This window comes from Nelumbo lutea, chromosome 8 (assembly GCF_056320005.1).
Source record: "Nelumbo lutea isolate HS-2025 chromosome 8, American lotus-T2T, whole genome shotgun sequence".
NCBI classification, from domain to species: domain Eukaryota; kingdom Viridiplantae; phylum Streptophyta; class Magnoliopsida; order Proteales; family Nelumbonaceae; genus Nelumbo; species Nelumbo lutea.
This window is the reverse complement of record NC_142691.1, coordinates 4,171,159-4,193,713: the sequence shown is the minus strand read 5'-3', so window position 1 is coordinate 4,193,713 and position 22,555 is coordinate 4,171,159. Positions and strand designations below refer to the sequence as shown.

At 36.3% G+C, this 22,555-nt stretch overlaps 2 protein-coding genes across 5 annotated transcripts; one reads left to right on the top strand and one right to left on the bottom strand.

Annotated features, from left to right (window-relative positions):
- The first annotated feature begins 7,974 nt into the window (after positions 1-7,974).
- On the top strand, positions 7,975-13,238 carry LOC148842267 (uncharacterized). Of its 4 annotated transcripts, none has more exons than XM_088957856.1 (7): positions 7,990-8,217; positions 8,616-8,642; positions 9,561-9,622; positions 11,301-11,417; positions 12,197-12,323; positions 12,409-12,526; positions 12,877-13,238. In XM_088957856.1, exons 3-7 carry the CDS (start codon positions 9,613-9,615, stop codon positions 12,928-12,930), a joined length of 426 nt encoding a protein of 141 aa, XP_088813982.1. In that variant the 5' UTR covers positions 7,990-8,217; positions 8,616-8,642; positions 9,561-9,612; the 3' UTR covers positions 12,931-13,238. The 4 variants fall into 4 exon arrangements, with proteins under 4 accessions (XP_088813981.1, XP_088813982.1, XP_088813983.1 ...); XM_088957857.1 differs by having other exon boundaries at positions 8,011-8,217; positions 8,616-8,674; XM_088957859.1 differs by having other exon boundaries at positions 8,011-8,494; positions 8,616-8,674.
- Positions 13,239-16,048: 2,810 nt separating this feature from the next.
- On the bottom strand, positions 16,049-22,205 carry LOC148842266 (zinc ion binding protein). Its single transcript, XM_088958930.1, has 6 exons — positions 21,816-22,205; positions 21,544-21,618; positions 20,807-20,937; positions 18,805-19,318; positions 16,476-16,589; positions 16,049-16,381 (listed from the first exon to the last, which is right to left on the bottom strand). Exons 1-6 carry the CDS (start codon positions 21,900-21,902, stop codon positions 16,313-16,315), a joined length of 990 nt encoding a protein of 329 aa, XP_088815056.1. The 5' UTR covers positions 21,903-22,205; the 3' UTR covers positions 16,049-16,312.
- Between the last annotated feature and the right edge of the window lie 350 nt (positions 22,206-22,555).

Genomic DNA, 22,555 nt, shown 5'->3' with positions numbered 1-22,555 from the left:
AACCCACCAGGTCTTAAGTGGCAACCAGGAAGCTTAAAGAAGAAGTTCCTTACTTGCAGTACCAACAATTGAGGATGTTTAAAAGGTTCTACCTGTTCTAACAACAATTTCCTGGTCTTTTCGAAGAGATAACATGTAGTAAAAAACTTAACTAACAGAAATGATAATCTCAAGGTTCAAAGAAGAGCAACCCCAACATAGTTGTCCATACAAAAGCACTACAATCAGTAAAATACTGAGCATATGATCATACCTCCTGAGAAGCAATTCAGACCTTTAAACCTAAAGTGAAAAACTGAAGGAAATATAAGCAAATCAAAAATCTATGAAATAAACCTTTAAGCCTAAAGTGAAAAACTGAAGGCAATATAAGCAAATGAAAAATCTATGAAATAAACCTTTAAGCCTAAAGTGAAGCCCTTCAATCTGATGTTCTAACAAGGTTGCATCATGGATTGATATGGCATTAGCATAAATAGGTAAAGTTTTTCCAAACAGTTTGTAATAGAAATAATCTGGTGGTAGAACCAGACAATCTTGCAGAAAGTGTTAGCTAGTCTGTACAGAATTTCAGCTCTGTTTACACTGAGTAAATGTGCCAGTGTGGATCCCCAGCATGTGTTTTTTAATGAACCTAATCTCTGAGAGATAGTGTTTAAAAAACTCAACGATCTTATACTCCTACAGTTTCTTGGTAAAAATAACATTCACCAATAAATAAGCACCAAAAGAATGAAAAAGATTCCTCAAAAGGAATTGGATGCCCAAAAGCACTTTGGACTGATGTAGCCAACTTAGGATGACAGACTCTCAACACTCCACCAAAATAACTAAAACCAAGCTAGATGTCAAAAAGTAGCATCATGCATGATGATCTCATGCAGAAGCTCAAATGTAAAAAGTTTCCTAGCCCCATCTTTCCAATTGCCAACATTGTGCATGCAGAGTCTAATGTGATCAAAAGCAGGTTTAGTATAAATGACATAGTAATGCACTACTACAACTCATCAGCATCCTAATGCTACAATAAGAAATATGTTTCAACTAGTGACCTAGCTCTAGCTAGTTCTGAACAAAGGCATTAACCAGGGAATAATTTTTGACAAAAGCTATGTGGGCAACACGGTTTAAAATTGCAAGCTTCACATCCCTTCCAAAAGCTATAACCATACCATGAGGATGGAGATTTAGAAACTACAATCTGCTAGAGTTAAATGGGGATATTCAAGAATCGATGTAACTATGATTTAGTGCACACCATAAACAATTTTGTTCATAAAAAAGAAGATAGGAGGACCGTTTAATATTTTCAGGGAGATCACCCTTGTTGGATTTTAATCTCATAAGAGATTAAATCCAATGGGTTTGATTGGTCAATTACATGAGAAATTGCACCTGCACACTTTGTTGAAAAATCAGTTTTCTCTTACAAAAAAAAACCCAGTTTTGAACTTGTCCCACATTGGATAATTACAAGGTTTGTTTTCAGTATTTCAATATGAGCTGATTTACACTCCTTAGAATTAGTAGAGGAGAGTATGGGGATTCGATATCGCGCAACGCGCGCGCGTGTGTGGCGCAATGAGGCGCTTTAGAGGCGCACTTTGCTCGCACTTTGCACGCACCCGCGTGGCTCGCGATGGGCGGCTCTGGTTTTGGTGCGTTGATGACCGTTGATGAGATCAACGGTCACGATTCGATCGGGTGTGATCAAGAGGCACAATTCAAAGTTAACAGTCACCAATTGTTAACAACTTTTTAAACAGTCACAATGTTTGAAATTGTGACTGTTCAAGGTGCCTTCTCTAAACCAGCACCTACATTTTCCTCATACCTCTTCACAAATTATTTAAGGAGCATGAATCAGATTCCAAAACACACAATTTCAAAATTCACTCTCTCTCTCTCTGTCCGGTCTGCTATAGTCTCACAGAAGGTTTCTTTAGAGACTCTTCAACTTTGCTGGTTGCAGATTCTCGCCCAAGGCTCTGTTGTATCTTGTAAACGAATTTGCCTGTAGCACAACAGCAAATTTAGTAAAACTGAGTGGGGGGCAAATAACATTCTAAAGACAGTTCAGTGACCCCATCTTCTACATGAACCCTTAGCTGACAGAAGCCATATTTATACTTGATATTCCATCAAACACACAAACAGATAGCAAGTTACAATCTTAACCCTATAAAGTAAACTGAAAAGAATGAATTCAAAAGAAACAGAGAACTAATTACCCAGAATAACTGCTTCAATGCAAGTCCCTAACCCATTTACAGCGTACCTTAAGTTTGGAAACCCGTTTAGTTCAAAACTTCGGATAATCAATCAATAAATCCTATTCTCGGATAAAAAATAGATGACGTGAACTGACGAGTTAATACAGAGTAACTACTTGGTTACCATGCGTTGTACACGATCTTATAAGGTTTCATCTTTGAAGAGAACGGCTTCTTTGAATCCAAAGTAGTAACCGCAGATGGGATAAATGTCCACGATAGAGCTATCACTGCTACTGCTGTTTATGGACAAGACCGTTTGATCTCCCATCTTCGAGAGCCGGAATGGTTTTCCGAGACCAGAGGACGGAAGAAAGAATGGTGAAAATTTATAAAGCCAACATGGGCGTTCCAAAATGCCAGCTACTCTCAATAAATAAATTATTTGAAACTGGGGCGCTAAACAAAGTGACTTAAATTAGGCGCCATTTGGTGCGTCTTTTTGTGCGGTCTTTTGGCTGTTTACAAGCTGGGAAGACCGAAAATTGGTTTATTCCCGTTTGCAAGTCGAAAAAACCGAAAAGACGTGCAAAGCCCATTTTGGGTTGATTTCAGGAAGCTCCAAGTGAAGCTTCTCGTGTCTTTTAAGTTTTAATCTCGTGCGAAAAGACCCGAAAATGATGCACGGAAAGATGCACGTCTATCAAACGGTCTTTGGGCTGCCCAGATCTTATGTCAAAAGCTCAATGCATCGTCTATTGACCGTTAGAGCAACGAGAATATTTTCTCAAAAGGACTTGCCAAACAGGCCCTTAGTCACCCCATACGCATAAGCTATTCCAAACGGAGACTAAGTAGGGATGCAAATCGGGCCGGGTTAGGTCGGGTTGAGGCCAACCCTAACCCTAACTAAATTCCTTTAACCCAAACCCAACCCAACCCAACTTGAAGTCAATTTTGGGTTGGGTTGTGCTCGGGTTAGGCCCAACCCAACCTTCTTCCCATCCTTTAAAATCTCATAGAATTTCTTGATTTTAGATCTTAACTCAACTTTCACTACATATATTAATCCTATGTTTCATTAGTATTTGTTTGTTGACATCATTTTTTTGTTCTTTTAGTACAAAATTCAGAAAAATGAGTGTTAGAAATGATTATAATTTATTATGAGTTATGACTTACGATAGATCTTTCTTGGGCGACAAAAACATAGAGATGATGAAAAATAAAATTTTCAAAAGACATAAAATAATGTTATTAACGTTTTAGTATTTCTGATTAGGATCAAGTGAAGTGATTATCTTAAAAGAAAGACATGATACTATGTGGTGAGGGCCATACAAATATCATGCATCTAAACAAATCAATATATGTTATATATTACATATAACATATATTTATATATGACATGTACTATAGAGTCGGGTTCGGGTTGGGTCGAGTTGGCTAAGGGGTTAACCCTTACCCAACCCGAAGTAAAATTGGATTCATGAATTTCAACCCTAATCCTAACCCGATCATCAACGCGACCCTTTGGGTTGGGTTAGGGTTGGATTGGCCCGATGTCACAAGGGGCTGCATGTCACACACCAATTATTCCAATTCCAAATTTTGTTTGTTTAAAAAAAAATCAATAGTGACTGTTCAGCACACCCTAAGAATTATTAGCCCCATTGCATAGTTGGGTAAATGCCCCGTTCAGAATTAATGCCAATATATGGGCGGATAGTGGTGTTTTAGGGTGGGGTTGTTTGTCATTTTGAATTGTGCAGGTTTGTAATGGAATTCAAAATTATATAGTTGGCTATAGTATATTTTTTCGAAATTTCTTTAGGGACCAATAGGTCTAACACTGCAACACAATGCGAGATCGGCTTCAGTCAATGCAAGGCCCATGGTAACATCTTTGTACTTCTATGTTTTATTTCATAGGGAGACATTCTCAATGCAAGGCTATTAAGGTTGTTGGAATGGACCTTGCACGGACTGAATCTAGTTTCACACGATGCACTATATCCATGGTCAGGCTTTTCTAGGGCCCATATGGTTTTCAATAAGTGGAATGGGAATCAGAATTAGAATGGTTTATTCGTAGTCCATTTGGTTCAGACAAGAATGGGAATAGAAATTAGAATTAGCTGGAATGGGATTTCATCTGAAAACCACTTTTTTGCCAAAAAACGTTGATTGGGGAACCGGCTCCCTATCCCGTCCAATTTTAAAAATCTTGGGGGAATCCCGTTCCAGTAGAAATGAGAATAGGATTCTGATTCCATCCAACAAAACAGTTGGAACCGGAACAGCCCATTCTGATTCTGATTCCATACCCCTAACGGAACCTAACTTCTAAAACATCGTATTTAAGAATATGTTTGAACAATTTGTATGTTTTGTGTTTAGTAATCTTTTAGGGTGTGTTCTTTTTCTGGATTTTGAGAGGAGGAAAAGTTGGTCAATGGAATTTTGACCCATCCTTTTTGCAATCTCATATAATTTTAACTGCGCAATATGTTCATCAACGGGTCTTTTAATCCATCATCTGGTATGGCAGGAACGGGAGCTTGGATCCTCTCAGCAAATGATAATGAGGTCTTCTCAGGCAGTAGAAGAATTACAGCTGCAAATTCCTTTCAATCCGAATGGTGGGCCTTCTTACATGGAATTCGATATGCCATAAAGTTGAAGATGAAGAGACTGACTATCTTTTCTGACTCAGAAAGCATGACAAACAACATTTATATAGATAACAAAATGGAGTGGCAAGTTCAAGCTATCAAGCAAAAAATTCTACATCTATATCCTTTTTTGATATACTTGTTATAGCCCATGTAAATAGAAGTATGAACAGGGCTGCACATGAACTTGCTTATAATGCATGTAAATATAGCATCGTAGTTGAAAGTGTGAACAGCCATGGCACCTTATGTAATATGTTGATATAAGTAATGAAAGCTTTCTGAGGATTACCAAAAAAAAAAAAATTATATGAGTTAACCAATGTATTGTTTCTTAACATTATAATATATTATAAAAAGTTATAATAGACTTATGGAATTGTGAACTAGCACATGGCATGCTTGGAGATGTACTTACATTTTACTAATTTGAGCAATCTTCAAGAACTTTGTTATAGAGGATTGGTGTATACATTTTATTAATTTGAGTAATCTTCAAGGTAGAACAAAGGATAGAGTTTAATGCATGTATACAACTTATATTTAGATATAAGGAATGGTGTTTAGGTTGCAAATTGTCTATACATAGCCAAGCCTGTTGGACTTCAGGGCAGGAAACCATGAAATGAAGAGTGGTGTTATACAAAGTTGGATGCATTGACCAAGTGTTATGTATATGGTGTTAGAAGTTTGAGCTTTTTGCTAACTGTAAGAGTCCTTTCCAAATTGCATTTAAAGAGTGATTTTTAAGTATATGATTGGTTTCAATGGAAATCATGCCAATACAAGATCGGTTATAAAGACTAATTTTTAAGTATATGATTGGTTTCAATTTTAGGACCTCTTCTCATGAAACATTCCACTAAGGATTTAGTTTCCGGTGTTCTCATGGAGCAGGAATGCTTTTGATACAAGAAAAAAAAAAAAAGGTATTCTCGCATGAAAACAGCACCCACAGAACATGTTTTTTGGGAGTAAAAAATCGGCACTCTCAAAGAATGCGTTCCTAGAGAACGTGCGGTTCCCACAGCATTAACCCCTATTAAAAAATACGTGCTATTGACTCCCATGTAAGATAAGGGGTATGTGCGTATTTCACATGAAATGATAGAAACAATCCCTAACAACCACATTTCATTCGACACTTCTCCTCCCATTGCCGTTGCACATCTCAAAGGAAGGAGGGGCTCCCTTGGCTCTTGTTGCATCAACAACTGGGTGGCGAGTGAACAATAGAAAGCATCAATGACATTTCTAGCTAGGAACGCGTCAACAGGTAGGTTGTATTCGTTCTCATCATACTTGGTTTTGTATCATCATTGCTTTGTTTTAAATTCATCGTTGCTCCGACCATATTCACCCAACTTGATTCTCCCACCACAATCATCTCTAATTGATGCGAGTTTTCATATACCTACAATATGAAATAATTTTATTATCCAAACACTATTTCTATTCCTGTAGAACAAAAATTCATTTTCAAAGAGTAATTTGCCAAACGCCTCTGTTACTCCTGATGAATAAGAAATAAAATTCTTGTTCTATAACATGAATTTAAAAAAAAACAGGAATAAGTGGAAACATTGCTAAACAAGGCCTAAGAGTTTAGAGTTTAGAGTTTTAATTTATTATTTAAATATAAAAATTAAAGGGTGTTGTTACACGCATATCCTCCTTGCAACCGGATTGGTTGGAGACCAAATCATACACACCATACTGGCTACCTATCACAAGTGAACCCGCCAATATCAGCAGAATCTTAGCTTTTGACTGATGGCAGTTTTAATAGTAATGGGTTGAGTGGTTTTGGTTTCTGGATAGAACACAGTAATGGTTATTTTTTTATGGCTAAATGTGGTGTATGTAAATATGTCTCCGTGGAATATGCTGAACTTACAGCTATACTTTTTTGCTGCAAATCTGCTCAATCCCTAAGATTATCATCCATCAGAATTGAATCAGACTCTCATGTGCTAGTTAACGTTATAAAGCATAGATCTTTTGACTGCTCTTCGGTTACTTTGACCTTTTTGCTTCAGGATTTATATGAATTGCAGGGTATTTCTTTCAGTATTAGCTTCACTACGAGAAGAGGTAAATTAGGTGTCTCTGCTGAATGGAGAAGCCCCCCAGCCTGGCTGGACCCTTTTCTGAATAATATGAAGTCTGTGATAGATGGTGGTTATTCATCACTTTGAAAGCCCCCGTAGCTTTTGTTTTGCTCCTGAACCAGATAATGAATTGGTTAGGGGTTTGGTTTTTGGGTCAAAGGTCCGATTATTTGAATCAAATGAATAATTTGTTCTGATAAAAAATAAGAAAAAAGTCAAAACCATTAAATGGTTCAAACGGTTTAACAGTCTAAGTTAATAATTTGCTGATCAAATCAACAATTTTTGACAAAATAATAATTATAAGATAAAACGAAATCGACCAAATAATCAATTTCCAGTTTTTTTGGTCCGACTCCGATCCATTCCGATTTTGAAAACATGGTATTTTGTTTTCGATTAAAAAAAAAAAAGTTGAGAAATGGGGAGGAAGGCGTAGGTTTTGGCGTTATGCGAACAATCTGGGCCCCACAGACTTTGCAATTACAACCAGCCATTGACTTTGTAGGTTACGGAGGATCAATCGTCATTACAGTTCGTCCACGATTCCCGTTCGTTGTTAGGGGATTAAGATGGATGACAAAACACATTGTCTTGACTGTCTGTCTTCTTAGGCTCGTCCAGAATTCATTTTCTACTGGACGGCTGGACCGGGTTAACTTGATGTGCTGGAGTTCTAGACGGTCCCATGACCATTTCCGACATTAGAGATTGGAAAACTACTGTTTTACTACTCGGTCGTTCGGTTGACTCCAAAGTCAACAATTCCGTGAAGCTTCACCGGTCCAAGATCTGAAAAGTTGGAAATTTGTCTTGCTGTTGGATTCGTATCTTCATATTGCGGAGCATAATACCGTTTTCACAGCCATAGAGCACATTCTACAGAATCAATCCTAAAGTTAAATGTCCCAATCTGACGGCTTTTACCAAGAGAGAACACAGCTAGATGTGGTCTCATATACATCTCTTCCACTTACAGTACAAGAAAAGGAAGAGTGGTATATTCTTGTTGTTCAAGTGTCCAAAGGCAAAGGCTTACTACATTACTCTCGCTCTTTCAAAGAGGTGGAAAGGGAGAGTTTCGTTTAAACCCAACTCAAAAACTTTTCTCGATTTCCTCGAAAATTCTGAAAGCTTTTGGTGGGCAAATCTGAAGAAAATAGGAGATGACCGGAAAAGCTTATTTTTCATGGTTCCGGGTCTAATTTGTTCGTCAAGGCAAGTAATAACTAATAACATCTGCATTCTTTGATATCTCATTACTGTGAAGACGATACTTGTTTTTAGTTTTCAGATAATTTTGGGTCTCATTTTGTTCCTTCTCGTCTGTTTTATTTGTTATTCTTTTCTGATTTTCAGTCGAAATATTGAATTTTTGGGTTGATGGATTTTCATGAAACTGAATTTAATTGAGGTGGAAATTTCTTTCTTTTGTTTTCTTCTTAATTGTGCTTTTTTTCTTTTGTGGAACAAGATTTGAGGGGGAAAGCAAAAGGTAGGGATTGGTGGAGTTTATGCTTAAAAAGTAGTAGTAATTCCTATCCTCTTGTAGTTATATCATCTTTCTGAATACCTGATAATTTTGTCTGTTGTGTTGCTGTTGTTGGTTTGTTTAGGAATAATTTCAATTCTCAGCTGATAAGGTATGATGACAGTTGAGTTCAACTGGAATTTTGTACGTGATTATTACTTTTTCTTGAACTGGAAAGCAATTTCGATTTGGATGACCCAATGTCAATTATGGCTTGTAATAATTATCATGGATTGACGATATTATCTGCTCTGGTTCATTTATCCAAAAAAAAAGTTATCTGCTCTGGTTGCGAATGTTGATGTGCCAATTTTTTAAATAATGGGGGACCTTTGCTTCATATTGGGGGGGGGGGATTATTTACTATTTTTCATTTTCATATTTCCCTGATTGGTGAGGTATTTCACAAAGCAGAAAATTATCTTCTGAGTACGCAATTTCCCCATGAAGTGATTTATCTAGATCCAATTTGTTCAATAATCTCTATTGTTGGCTTTCTCTTTTTTCCTCGGGAAATCCATCTTTTTCCAGTTTAAGAAAACTGTCTTTTCCTATTTTCCTGATTTGTTGAATTTTACGCCATATACTGCATCTAAAAGGTGTCATTGATTGAGAAGTCTTTTTTTTCATGGGATGATGTGCCACTGATACAGTATGAGATGCAAAATTCATCATTCTAAATGCAACTGTAGAGAAGTACGTAAATTAAAGCTTGCTTCAATTAAAAAGAAACTCTCACTTTCAAGTTTTAGTGTGCGCACTACTTTTAAGTAGTTGGACTAGATGTTTCTGATTCCATCCAAACCATACCATGGACCTCGGGTTTCTATCTGCATTCCACAATTTATGTTACTTATTTTTGTGATACAACTTGTGCAATGAAAATGAGATTCCTCTAGATTATTACAAATTAAAAAAGAAGGAATACAGAGATGAAAACTTATCTAACTTAAAATCTTAGCTTCTATTATCATTTTCCTGTTACTGAAATGCTCATGTTACTTGGTACATGTCTTTTGGACATTGGCAGAAGAACTGACGAGTGAGCTGATCACATACTGAATACATCAGCTATCAGACAAATGGATCAGAGTAATTGCTTATCCTCAATTTTAGATTTATAATAGTTGATTATAGTTGTTCATATTTATGTTACTATGCTGAAAAGAAATGAGCATCCATCAGTTTGAGACCTATCTTAGGTCGTAATTTCCATGTTTTTTAAACGGATAGCCCATTATTATATCATTACCATAATTATATGGAAAATGGATTAGCAGTATGTTAGGATTCTTAAAGGAGGATTTAGTACAAATGGACAGCTGCCTATTATGGTTCAAAACAATGTATCACCATGGAGTCCTTTCAACATGCTTATGCTTGTTGCTCACTTGCTCTCCAATTACTTCTTTTTTAAAGGATGGTTGTGTTGTTGTGTTAACCATACACTCACAGAACAAAGCTTGAGATCTTTGTATTGTTTCTCTTAACAGAATAGCTATCTTAGCTTCAAAGCAATGAAAAATATAATGTTTGACAGGTTCAACTGTGCTGTGGCCAACTATTAAATATAATATATCTTCTTGGAGGCAATGTTATACAACTAAAAATTGATTTTGCTTGAATTCGATTTCCTGCTGAATATGAAGATTCAAGCAAAATCTACTATAGTGTTTTACTGTTACTAAATGTGAGAATCATAAGCCAGTAATACCTACAAAAGGTTTGAAACAATCTTGGGTTTGCTACAAATTGAGATGTTATGCTCAGAATATGGGAATCGAGACGTATATAAAAACTCCATGAAGAAAATGAAATAGGAAAAAATAGTAAGACACATATTCTATTTTTACTCTATTTTGTTTTCTTGTTTTTTTTTTTCTTTGTTGGAAAGGTAATTCATTAAAAACAAAGGAGCATACTACAAAAAACAAAACTCACAACACTTACATTTCACTCTCGTGCTTGTTCACCAGGGAGTGTTCAAGTTGAAGAGTACTGGGGTTTGTATTTAAGTTATTGTAGAATATCCTTGAGGTTTACATGTTATCAATAGTATACTCAGATTGCCTCTCCTTAATGGGGAATACGTTTCGAGGATTGGAACTGTCTGATGCCACAGATAAGATGTGTATACCTCTATAAAATTGGCTAGGGAAAGGAGTGGATCTTATTTTGGTTATTGACTGTGGACGTTTGCTCAATTGCTTCTAACTAGGCAATTAAGATGCAGAATCTTTATCCCCCTTTAGAAAGCATTCAGTGTTGCAGTTACTCTAGAAACATGTGCAGAACCTGTGCCCTGAACTGTCTAGAGTGCCCCTGGATCATATTTGCATCATGGATCCAAGCTGAGTCAGGCATGGAACCACCATTGAACTGCAAAAGTCAAGCTCTATTAAATCATGACTAAAAAATCAATATAAATGTGAATCATAGTTGAATTTGGCAGTAAATTCCCTTTTGCAATTTATACCTTTCCATCACATCATCCCCCTCCCCCCATTTAATGAATTACAACAAGGTGTATGCATGTCTTCTCCTCTTTCTCTAATAAAATCATAAAAAGAATACATGGAATTAAATGACAGCCAACTGTCTGTTCGAATAGTTTAAGGAACGCTAAGTTGGGATAGGTCACAGGGCAGACTGATATGAAGAAATCTATTTTTACTCTCCAAGTTATCACACACACACACACACACACACACACACACACACACACACACACAAAAGCTTGAAGTTAAATGGGGCCTTCTTGGTGTTTCAGATACCACTGTTGAGGAGATGGAGGGTTTAAGAGATGGTCTCGAGTTGGTGAGATCAGTTTCCGATAAGCACTTTGATCTTTTAAGGCCGTCAGCTCGATATCATTCAGTTGTTAAAGGTAGTGATCCTACATGGGCTTAAGAGATGCTCAATAAGGTTACTGAAGTTTTCCTTGGGAAAATATTCATTCAACTGTCCAGATTTAGAAGTTAAATGTATTTTGGGTTAGCTTCTTTGGAAGGCTGTAGTAATGTATCCCATACAAGTACTCCATGTATGTGAAATGGTCATGTCATGCATGAATTAATGGTGATTTGTTAGTTCCTTCTTTTTCATGAAATTTTGTTTCTCTTTCAAAAAAAAATTATTAGCCCTCTTTCTCCCCTCTCCCCCCCCCCCCCCCAAAAAAAAAAAAAAAAAACAAAAACAAAAAAACAAAAAAACAAAAATAAAAAATAAAAAATTGAGGCTAAAATATTTCTAGCCACTGAAAAAGAACAGAAATCTAAGCAACTGCAACATTTCTTTTTTTTAGTAAAGTATGCTTCTTTAAATTCAAATACCAAAAAACGTTTGCTTCTTTAAATTGTTTATTTTTTCAGATTTTATACTTTGCATTTAAGTTCTCATAATTGTATTTTCTCTGAGAAGTTATGCATTCCTATTTCTCATCCATGTTATGGAACTTCATTTCTTGTCTCCTGGTCTACATCAGATCCATGATTAGGTCGTGGTGTAAATAGCTATCTTGTGGTTTATAGAATAAACCACATTTGGTCTTATGTTCTATTGTTGAAGTAAACTTAAAATGCTTTATTTTCTTTCCTTCTAAAATTTGAAACACTAGGCATTTCACAAATGATACCTGAACAGGTATATAAGGGTTGTTTTATGCAGGGCATTCCACCGATGTTGCAGATCATGCAAAAGGGAAGTATACCCTTATTAGGGATACAGAAAGCTGTCAACTGGGGATGTATGACAAACCCCTTCCTTGCTTTGGCTGTGGGATAGGATGGTTTTGGTGAGTAAACCCTCTCTCCCTCCCTCCTCTCTTTCCCCCTCTCTCCTATCTATTTCTCTCTAATGGTTTACATTTCTTCTTGCAGTCTATTACTAGGTTTTGTGTTCCCATGCATGTGGTACTATGCTACAATTCTTTATTTTGGAAACTACTACCGCAAAGATCCAAGGGAGCGGGCAGGTCTTGCTGCTTCCGCAATTGCTGTAATCTCTCTCTCTCTGACCTCATGCAGATAGACCCCTTGTCACATTAGCCAGTATTACCATGTTTGTACAAGAATGATATATTTACCTAGTTTTATTCCTTTTTGCATGTTCATTTAGGAAATGATTAATGAATATCATCGTTTTTAAGTTCTGTACTCAAGGCTATAATCCTCTTTTTTTTATTGTTCTTCCATTTCTTTATCTTCTTACATTTCTTTATGCAATACATACTTGTCAATACGAGTTGATCCCTGTGGTTTTTTTTGTCATTTTTACTAATTTGTGATGGTAATCTAGACATAGCTTACCAAGTTTCAACTTTTAATCAAATGAAATGGCTATTTCAGGCATTGATATGCTCGGTTGTGTTGCTGATCATTGTCGCAGTTCTTATTTTCTAACTATGTTCAGTTCCACCACCTTGTAATATTCATGAAGAAAAGGTCCAGGACGTCTTCGCTGTGATCTTAGTGGAGAAACTGAAGAGTGCAAGATTACTGATGTGGCGAAATGATTCCAGAAATCTGGAAAACTGCACCTTTGTGCTATAATACTCGAATTGTATGCGGCTAAAGAAGCCCAATACCCCATTTCTTGAAAGTTGTATTGATAATTGAATGATAGAGAAATTGTTTAAATCCGTAAAGCAATACAGAATCTTCTGGCATATCAATGGTGATTGGGTTCATCTGCGTTTGAGCTCGCAAAATTCCCCATGTTGTGCCACTGGGATTTATAATTTTACACCATATGGTCCATGGCCTATTCGGCTCTCAATTCAAATAACTCTTTTTTTTCTTCGTGTTGTTGGATACAGACTGACTAGAGGTGTCAATTGGATTGGATTTGGTCCAATCTGATTCAGTCCAATGTGAGTCCATTACAAATCAACCAAGTTCAATCCAATCCAATGAATATTTTGGACCGGTCCAATTCAATGTCTAGACTGTCCAATTTGTTTATATTTGTTTTAATTTAGATTATTTCTAACCCAAACTTGGTCCATTAGCACCTATATTCTTATCTTCTATCAACCTATCAGATATTGGCTCAATCAAACCCAATCCAATATAAATTCATTATGAATGGACCAGGTCCAATCCAATCCGATAAATCTGGACTGGTCCAATTCAATGTGTCTTGTTGGTCCATTCAATCTGCCCAAATTGATTGTGGTTTGGATGGATTCCAAGCCAAAACAGATCTATTGAGTAGGCTGTGAGTCTTTTATTGGCTGAGTGATACCTTGGGTCGATTACGGTACCTTTAATAGTGATTCAGTTCACCCACTTCAGCTGTTTTCAAAATTCTTCTACGTGCAACGATTGCAAGGTATTTTGAAGAGGCTTAAATCTGTGTTGCAGCCAAAAAAATAATTAAATCTGTGGATATAACAAGAATATTTACTAAATTTTTAGAATACTCAATAACACAAAATGTCAAAATTTACAGTTGAGTTGGCTCATCAATAAGATATAAACACATAAGAAGCATATAATTTAAAAGCCTGTGATGTCGCAACTTGCAATCAATATACTAGAAATGTCAATTTTGATTTAGAACAAAGGTATAGATGCCGCACCATTTTACTTCGCATTTTACTCTTCACAAGTATATTCAACCCTAAGCCCATTTGCACTTTACACCACTGCAAACAATGGGGCCTTAAAAGCTAAAATCACCTTCCTTTATATTCTTTGCGATACGAATACTCAGAACCTTGTTTCCCAACCTCACGCTCCCGTTGGTTTGGCCAGGCTAGCCTTGAACCTGCCTGAAACACCTAAAATAGTAATATGTTTGTTGTGCTTGGCCCAACCAGGGGTATGAATTCTCGCCACAACATGCAGATGCACAAGTGAACCTCCTTCAGTTCAGTCCCATGAATCCCCGGTGCCCATTTAGGAGGGTTGATCTGAACATTCAGCTAAGTTGATTAGGCTGCTTTCAGTCACTCCAGAAGTTCAGATATCCCAAAAAATTGATTGACTGCTGAACAGCTATTGCATTCAGCTAATCATCACCACTCCAGTTTCATTTTCATACCGTGACAAATCATGACGACGCAACATCTCTCTGCAAGTTTTGCAGAATTGAACCCGTTGAACATTTGCATTTGCAAATCAAAGCTTTACTTTTGTAATCGGCATCTGACGAATAGCCAGTAAAGCAATGGAAAGTTGGAAACGATCGACTAACCAAAACAATATATAGGTGCCAATTATAAACTTTCCGTTCTAAATTTCGATTTCGGAATGGCCAAGTGTATATCAGATAGTGATTTACTGCTACAAATCCAATATTACCGGACAATATATTAGTTTTTTATTGGATCACAACTCATATTTGGTTCTTTGGGCCTTATTAGTGTTTTGTTATAAAATTCTTACCATGAACAATCAACCCATGGCACAAAAATTGAGGTAGCTTAAAGCATTAAAAATAATCATGCCCCACTTAGCTCATTTTTGTTTTTTGAGGAAACTCTTGCCTATAAACTGCTGCCATGGGGATGAAAAAGGAATATTCTAAAAATAATCATGCTCCATTTGATTTGTGGGATGGGGATGAAAAAGGAATATTCTAAAAATATTCCTTTTTTCTCTCATTTGTTTTGAGGGAAAAAGAGGAATGGGATGAGAAAATCATGGGATGTCAGATCCCAAAATCGTGGATTTGGGGTTGTACCAAAAAATTTGAGAAAGCATTGTTCATAGACAAACAAGGAGAGGACCAGTGCATTCCTCGTTACCATCGGTGATCTGCTACCTCTCCTTCCCCGTTCGAATCCAAAAACAGAGCGGCAGTGGCGGCACTCCCTCTCAGCCACTACCTTCCTCCCTCTCTCCTCTCTTCTTCTCTTTCTTCTTCTGAGTTCACAGACACAGTAAGTTCTGCCATGGTAGAACTTAGATCTGGATTCACAGACATAGATCTAAGTTCTGCCTTAGATCTGAGCTTGCAGACACAGATCGGAGCTTCAGTCATAGAGTTCTCTGCCTCTCCCTCCATCTTCCTCTTCTCTCTTCTTCCTTCTTCCTCACCTTCTCTCTTCTCCCTTCTCCCTCATAACAGTATTTTCCCATTATTTTCACATCTATAAAACCAAACAATGGACGAGTAGATTTTTACACTTTCCCATCCCACCCAAATCTTCCCACAAATCAAATGGAGCCTAAAAAACTGTCCTAGAAGTACTTTTACGAAAGCACTTTTATAAAAGTACTTTTATAAAAGTGCTTTCGTAAAACTTTTATAAAAGCATTTAAAAAAATTTTCATAAAAATACTTTTATAAAAGCACTTTGTAAAAATACTTTTATGAAGGTACTTTTATCAAAATATTTTTCTGAAAGCACTTCTACAAAAGTACTTTTACACAGGACACTTATCAATCTGAAAAGAAATTCATTTTTAAGAAAAAAGTGTTTGATTTATAGCAATATTTTCTAATTCTGCCTATTTTTACCGATTATTGTTCATTTTAGAATTCATCTTAGCGAATGAGAAAGAATGAGAATTTAAACAAACATGGTCTTAAATTATGTGCTTGTCAAAAAGAATATTAATTATAATCGTGTCTGAGTCTGGACCTGGTCAAAATTTTCTTCCACAAACTTTTCTAGCATTAGAAAAGACTGGAAAATAAAAAATAAGTTCAACCTGATCCCCAAAAGTCCATACATAACAAGAAATGAAAATACATCGAAAATGATTCTTGACTTAACGAGTGAAAAAGAAACTGCTTTCCTTGCCAAAACTGGAACGCTTGTGTCCACCAAGATCAGCCCCGGCTTCTGTCCACCAAGCGAACAAACTTATTATCAAGTGTGAATCTGGAGCTTGAGTTTATCTGCGCCATAAAGAAATTGTGAATTAAGGCTTGTAACTAGTGCAACCTGCAAGCAGATCGAGTAACATTGAATTGGATATTATATTGACTTTACCTTCTGCGTGACCATGTTCTTGACTTGCTCTTCATCTTCAGTGATGCCAGACTCCTGGAGGGACTTTAAAACCAGCTTTTGTAATTTTTTCATCTTCAGAACTCCATCAGGGCTCTGATTTACATACAACAAAGATGAAAATAACTGTATATGCATGAAGAACAATCTTAAAGTAAACCCATGTAGCTATCTTTCTAAATGTCATTGTTGGTTAAATCCATCTTTTTGGAGTCATGCCAGATTCCACATAAATTATTATTTCTTGGCTTATTGAAAAGCTTATAAAGAACAATCTTAAAGTAAACCCATGTAGCTATCTTTCTAAATGTCATTGTTGAATAAATCCATCTTTTTGGAGTCATGCCAGACTCCACATAAATTATTATTTCTTGGCTTATTGAAAAGCTTATCAGCTGGTTGATAATCAGATACAAGCAACATGGACAAATATTCTGGTCACATCCCTTCTCTTTAGCTCACAAAAAGGAATTGTTATTTTCCCTTATTTCCACCATTTAGTTCAACTGCTTTTCCTACAGCTTGTGTCATTATTTTTCTTATTGGTAGCCATGCCTTTTTTTTTTTCAATTGCAAGTTGAAGGGACCAGAAGGTCTAGGGGCAGGCCAAAGATGACATGGGTTGTAGTAATAAATAATATAGGCACTCATAATTTAACAATGGATATGGCACTAAACAGAATGGAATGGAGAAACAGTATTCATGTAGCTGACCCCATATAGTTGGGATAAAACTTGGAATATGATGATAAACATGGCAAGGACCTCAAAGCATTAAAAGATAAAGCATTAGATGACAAATATTTAGGAGCCCTAGGTAGCTTTGGGCTTGCACTTGGAAATATATCAATAATACAATTCCTCCTTCCCATATAAGATCAAACAATATCTGTGTCTTTTTATGAGTCTGCATTTGTAAAGGAATGTGAGCCTTGGATAGATGAAAAAGATTAGGCTTTAGGAGAAGGCTCTGCAATTAAGAGAGGCTATTGATATTCTTGAACTTAAATGCATAAGAAATGTTTTCTTATGAGGGTAGAACCATAGGATGATAGTTCCTGCAGTGGGAGGCCAGAGCATTTTCCCTCTTTGTTGAGCCTAAGTTTGTTGTTCTTATCAGGACATGCAGGATCTTCTAAAGAAGTCCCAATTTCCTCCATGAACTAATATCATGGCAAGAGAAAAGGGATATATCTATACAAGCCTTTTTCAGACATGTGGAAGGAGACAGATGCTTGGGTGTTTCAATAACAAGGAGAAGCCCTATCTTTTTTTTTTTTTTTTGATAAATAAAGAAGCCCCATCTTATTGGAGATTATGTTTTATATTCCATATCTAAATTAGGCCAAAGGTAAAGTATAGGAGTCATGTATTACAGGGATCTTTCTGGCCAAAAGATAGTATCGAACTAGTATATATTCAAGTATTAGGAGCCCGCAGTGCAGAGTGTTTTAAAAGTGCACGACACACACACAAAAAAAAAAAAAAGCACAATGGGCTTTTTGCACCTGAGGTGCAAGGGACAAGGCACAAGGCAAGGCGCATGCTTTCATGAAGGCAGGCAAAAATTATTTTAAAAATTTCAAAAAAATTAAAATCATATTAATTCAAAAAATGTAACTTAAATTTTAAAAGAAACCAAATGTTTTGAACGCCTATTGGCTTATCAAATTAAAATATATAAACATGATGTATAAAACATATTTAAAGTGAAAATGTAGAAATAAAATCAAACCTAACATAAATATTCAAGCATGTGAAACTTTCAATCTGTTTATGCCTCTCCCAATTGCATTACATCAGGTAGCTAATGCAATATTAAACATCTTCTGTTCCTATTTCTATGAGGCTGACCCTCTGCCTCTACTAAACCCCTTGACACAAGTTCAAACAAGCTCCGACAGAACCCCCCTTTTTACTAGTGTCATTCTCTCATTCTTCTTAATACAAGACATTTCTATCGAGCAACATTTGATTCCTAATCCTAAAATATAATGACCTACAACTAAAAAAACAATTGCTTTATATACAAGCCAAGGATTTAGGAATTAGAACCTTTACATAAACTTGTTTGGGCATGCCTCAAAACTCAAGAGGGTTCAAGGGCGGAGCCCCAGCCTAGCCACTATCCTTGAAGGCGCAGGACCAGGCTGAAGGACACGCCCGGCTCAAGCATGTGCCTTTTTCAAAGGGGTTACACCTGGAAACTTCCATATACTCTATATTTCACATTTGACATTTAATACATTTTCACTTTAGATCAAGAAAACAAAATAGACAGCCAGAAGTATTTTGCACTGAGGATACATACCGATTTCAAGATTGAAGTAACCAGCTTCTTCCACTTTATTTTCTTATTTGACTCCTCTGTACATTCAGTTTTGTCCTCCTCTTTGGGCACATTAACATGTTTTCTTTTCTTAATCTGACCATCTGCTTTTTCTGCTTCTGCTCTTTCTGCTTGAATAACTTCCCCATTGCTTGTCTCAACTGAATTTTCATTAATTTCATTCCTTCTAGTACCTCCATTTAAAGATGCATCCAATTTTATTTTTTTCTTTGATGGTACATTATCTGCTTCTGTGTTCTCAAGAAGAATAGTACCTTTTGATGGATCTTGACCTTTTGATTCTTCTACATCTTTATTGCCAAGTATTTCTTCATTGTGGTGGTTAACAGTTGAATCCTTCACATTTGGCGTAGATTCTTCTGTCCCTTTAGGTTGTTGCTTAGCAGCATGGAAGGCCCGGGCTTTTGCTCTATGCTTTTTTCCTTCTGCATGCAGTAGTAAGGTTTGCCTACTCGTAGCATTGGTGTTGCATAGACTGCAAATATAAGATTGAAAAAGAAACAACCACAAAAATGATTAGCAAAAGAAAGATACAAACAAGAAACATATGATACTATTAAAAAGGAAAATGTTGAAAACTTCTAACTGAAACAAGTTTATTAACTCCAAAATCATAGTTTTATTTAGATAGTAAGAAAAAATAAAGATTCATTAGGTATGGATGCAGATCGGAAAAAAAGAGGTTCATCAGGTATGGAGTATGGACAATCCTATCTTTGATATGTGATTCATCATTTGTGGGTGCGCTCTTCTTCCCTAGGAAATGGGTTTTTTTTTCTGGCAGGGAATACCCTTTGCAAAATGGTGACAAGGGGCTAATAAAATTGACAAAAATAATGTCCCTTGACACAGTTTTAGCCTAGTTTTATTATACTTCCAATGTAAAATTATGATGAAATTGAAGCATGTCCCATCATTCCATGCCAACACGGAACATTTCCTACAAATTAAACCTTTTATTTGCTAAATGCATCACCTATAAGGGTGTCTAGACTCTAGATGCTTAGGTGACAGGTACCCCTGTGCAGCTGTGCTTAGCCTCATTCAGTTCTCCCTGCACAACTCCACCTAAATATGTCATGTGAAGGAATGTTCAGGATCTGCAAATTATCGACTTCCACAGCCTACACCAAGCTTCTAATGAAGCTTCGCCTGCCTGACTAATAATAGCTCCTTAAAATTATTTACTTTGCATAGGTGGCAACATCATATGGGGCAATTTGTTGCATGAGTATAGAGTGAGAAAAGGAACGATGGAGAGTTCTTCTAGTTGTGAGTTAACTTGCCACATGCAAGATTTTCCTAGAGTGTTTGAACTTTTATACAAAATGGCTTGACTAGCAGATGCCTTCCTATGGGTTAACATATGGACAAGGTGGGGATTCAGAATGTGCAAGCTCAAGCAACAATTTGATGAGTTGACTCATGCATATGTTCAGTTGATACATATCAACATGCGTACAACTTAAACCATTGATAATTTTGCCAAAAGTCCTTATATGTAGAAGAGTGTATGTGTGTGTTGTGTTTTGTTTACATATTATAAAGCTAATGAACATTCAGTATTATCATATTCAATTGTACAAATCGATTTTAAAATAAAGAAGAAAATCAAAATAGCACCATTAAGGGGGAGGGGGAGCATTCAATCACAAAATAAACTCACTTCATGTAACTTGATTCACATCTATATTCATTTGATACACATCAACATGTGAATCACTTGAATTATTGATGGCTCACAATCACTAGTTTGTGTAAACATGCCCAAAGTCTTCATATGTAGACAAGTGTATTTTCATGCATATAGTTTTCTGAACAAATTAAAAGAGCAACAATGAACATTCAGTATTAACAGATTTAATTGTACAGAGCAATTATAAAACTCAAAAGAAAGAAAAAACCAAAATAGCATCCCCCTAAAATAACAATAATAAAAAGTTGAATCAGAGATTGAACTCACCTACAAAACCACGGGGGCCGTGAAGATAACCCAACATTTATATCAATATCAGGTTTTTGCTTCGATTCATTGTTAGGCTTAGCTGGTGTACCATTTGAAGTTTTTGCTTGGCCTTTTGGACCATATTTCTCCTGAAAAAAAAAAAAAGCATACTCCTTTTGGTCAGATAAAATTATAAGGTTATACTGGTATGGCTGAATGCCACCTGAGATGAAATACCTTATTTTTCATAGCAGTTGACACACAGTCACCGTATAAATTGGATTCACTACGGTTGTTGATGAGGAAAAAAATCTATATCTTTTCTTGTCATTTCAGTTCAGACAGTTTGTGAATGCCAGATAATTGTTTCAAATCGAATTCTACAGAGAATTATTTATCCTAAAATAGCACTCGTTGAAGATTAAGCACCTTATACTGTGGGATATTGGCAAGGATTGATTCAAAGTATAAAATTGAATAAGAAAACCTCGTTTCTAGATAAATCGAGATAGAGACCAAGGTTAAAGGAGTTTCTGAAGCTAGACGCTTTCAATGCAAATGCGTGAGGGTAAAAGATTCGACAAATAATCGGAACTCAACAAATGTCCAAACGATTTTTACTCTAGTAAAGTTGCTAGGCAAGTTAAAATCCAAATTCCATACAAAAATTCCAAAAAGGGAGTGAAAAAGATCAAACAAAAAGTCAGAAAGATAGAGAGATCCATATGTTGAAATTGTTATTTGAGTAAACGAACCGCTTCTGTAATGCACTGTGTGTGGCCTTGAACGCTTTGTTGCCCAAATGTTTCTCCACAGTCGATGCACGATAACTGTGTCAAATAATAGCGAAAAAAATAATGAGAAAAAAATGGAAGAATCAACCAGTTATGGATACAAAAATAGAGGGAATAAAAAGGAATTATCAGATACTAAGAAAACACAGTAAACGCCGAGGGATTGCACAAAATGGAATGAAAATAGAGAAAGAAATAAAGATAACCGGACAGAGAAAGAACATAAATTAGACCTTTGTTGCAGAGCAAATTCTGAAATGATTTTGCAGCTTGGGCTTCTTCAAGTTCTCACCGCAGTCCTCGCACTGAAACCAAACCATCTCTCTCTGCGTAAAAACGTTAAGGAAATATGATGATATCCACAGGACAACAACTTTAAGAAATGGAGTTATGGAGGTGGAATTTGGAGTTCCGTTGAGGTGACTTCCTAGGGTTTAGAATGGGTTTTAGCCATTTTATTAGGATTGCTGAGCGAATTGGATCGCTTTTCTTCTTTCTTATTTATTTTGGTAAGAGAATTGGATCGCTTTTCACGTTTGAACTTCGAAGAACAGGTCCACTGTCCTTACTCTACTAGGGCTGCAAATGGTATCCGTTTTTCTGGTTCGGGTTTGTTTGAGTCGAAACCGGTAACCTAATGTGATCCATTTATAATTGCATCTATAGGCTCCGTTTGTTTGCAATATAAACGCCGAATCAAGGTATTTATGTATCATGATTAGCGTTTGTAAGCGTTTTATCAGACATGTAAAAAAGTAAAGATTAAGAAATAAAAAATGTAGGATTATAAGCCAGGCCGGGTTATGTCAGGTTGAGGCCAACCCTAAGTTCTAAATCCCCAACCCTAACCCTAACCTTATTTTAAATTCCTTCAACCCTAACCCAATTCAACCTTCTCCCCATTCCTTAAAATCCCGTAGAACTTATTAATCTCATATCTTAACTCAACATTCGTTACATATATTAACCCTAT

Coding starts and splice junctions, on each gene's coding strand:
- LOC148842267 (XM_088957855.1), top strand. Junction 12,324..12,408: donor TGTGGGATAGGATGGTTTTG/GTGAGTAAACCC, acceptor TTCTTCTTGCAG/TCTATTACTAGGTTTTGTGT. Junction 12,527..12,876: donor TTGCTGCTTCCGCAATTGCT/GTAATCTCTCTC, acceptor TGGCTATTTCAG/GCATTGATATGCTCGGTTGT.
- LOC148842266 (XM_088958930.1), bottom strand. CDS start 21,902: ATGGTTTGGTTTCAGTGCGAGGACTGCGGTGAGAACTTGAAGAAGCCC. Junction 20,938..21,543: donor CACAGTGCATTACAGAAGCG/GTTCGTTTACTC, acceptor TTTTTTTTTCAG/GAGAAATATGGTCCAAAAGG. Junction 16,590..18,804: donor TTACTTCAATCTTGAAATCG/GTATGTATCCTC, acceptor TATGTAAATCAG/AGCCCTGATGGAGTTCTGAA.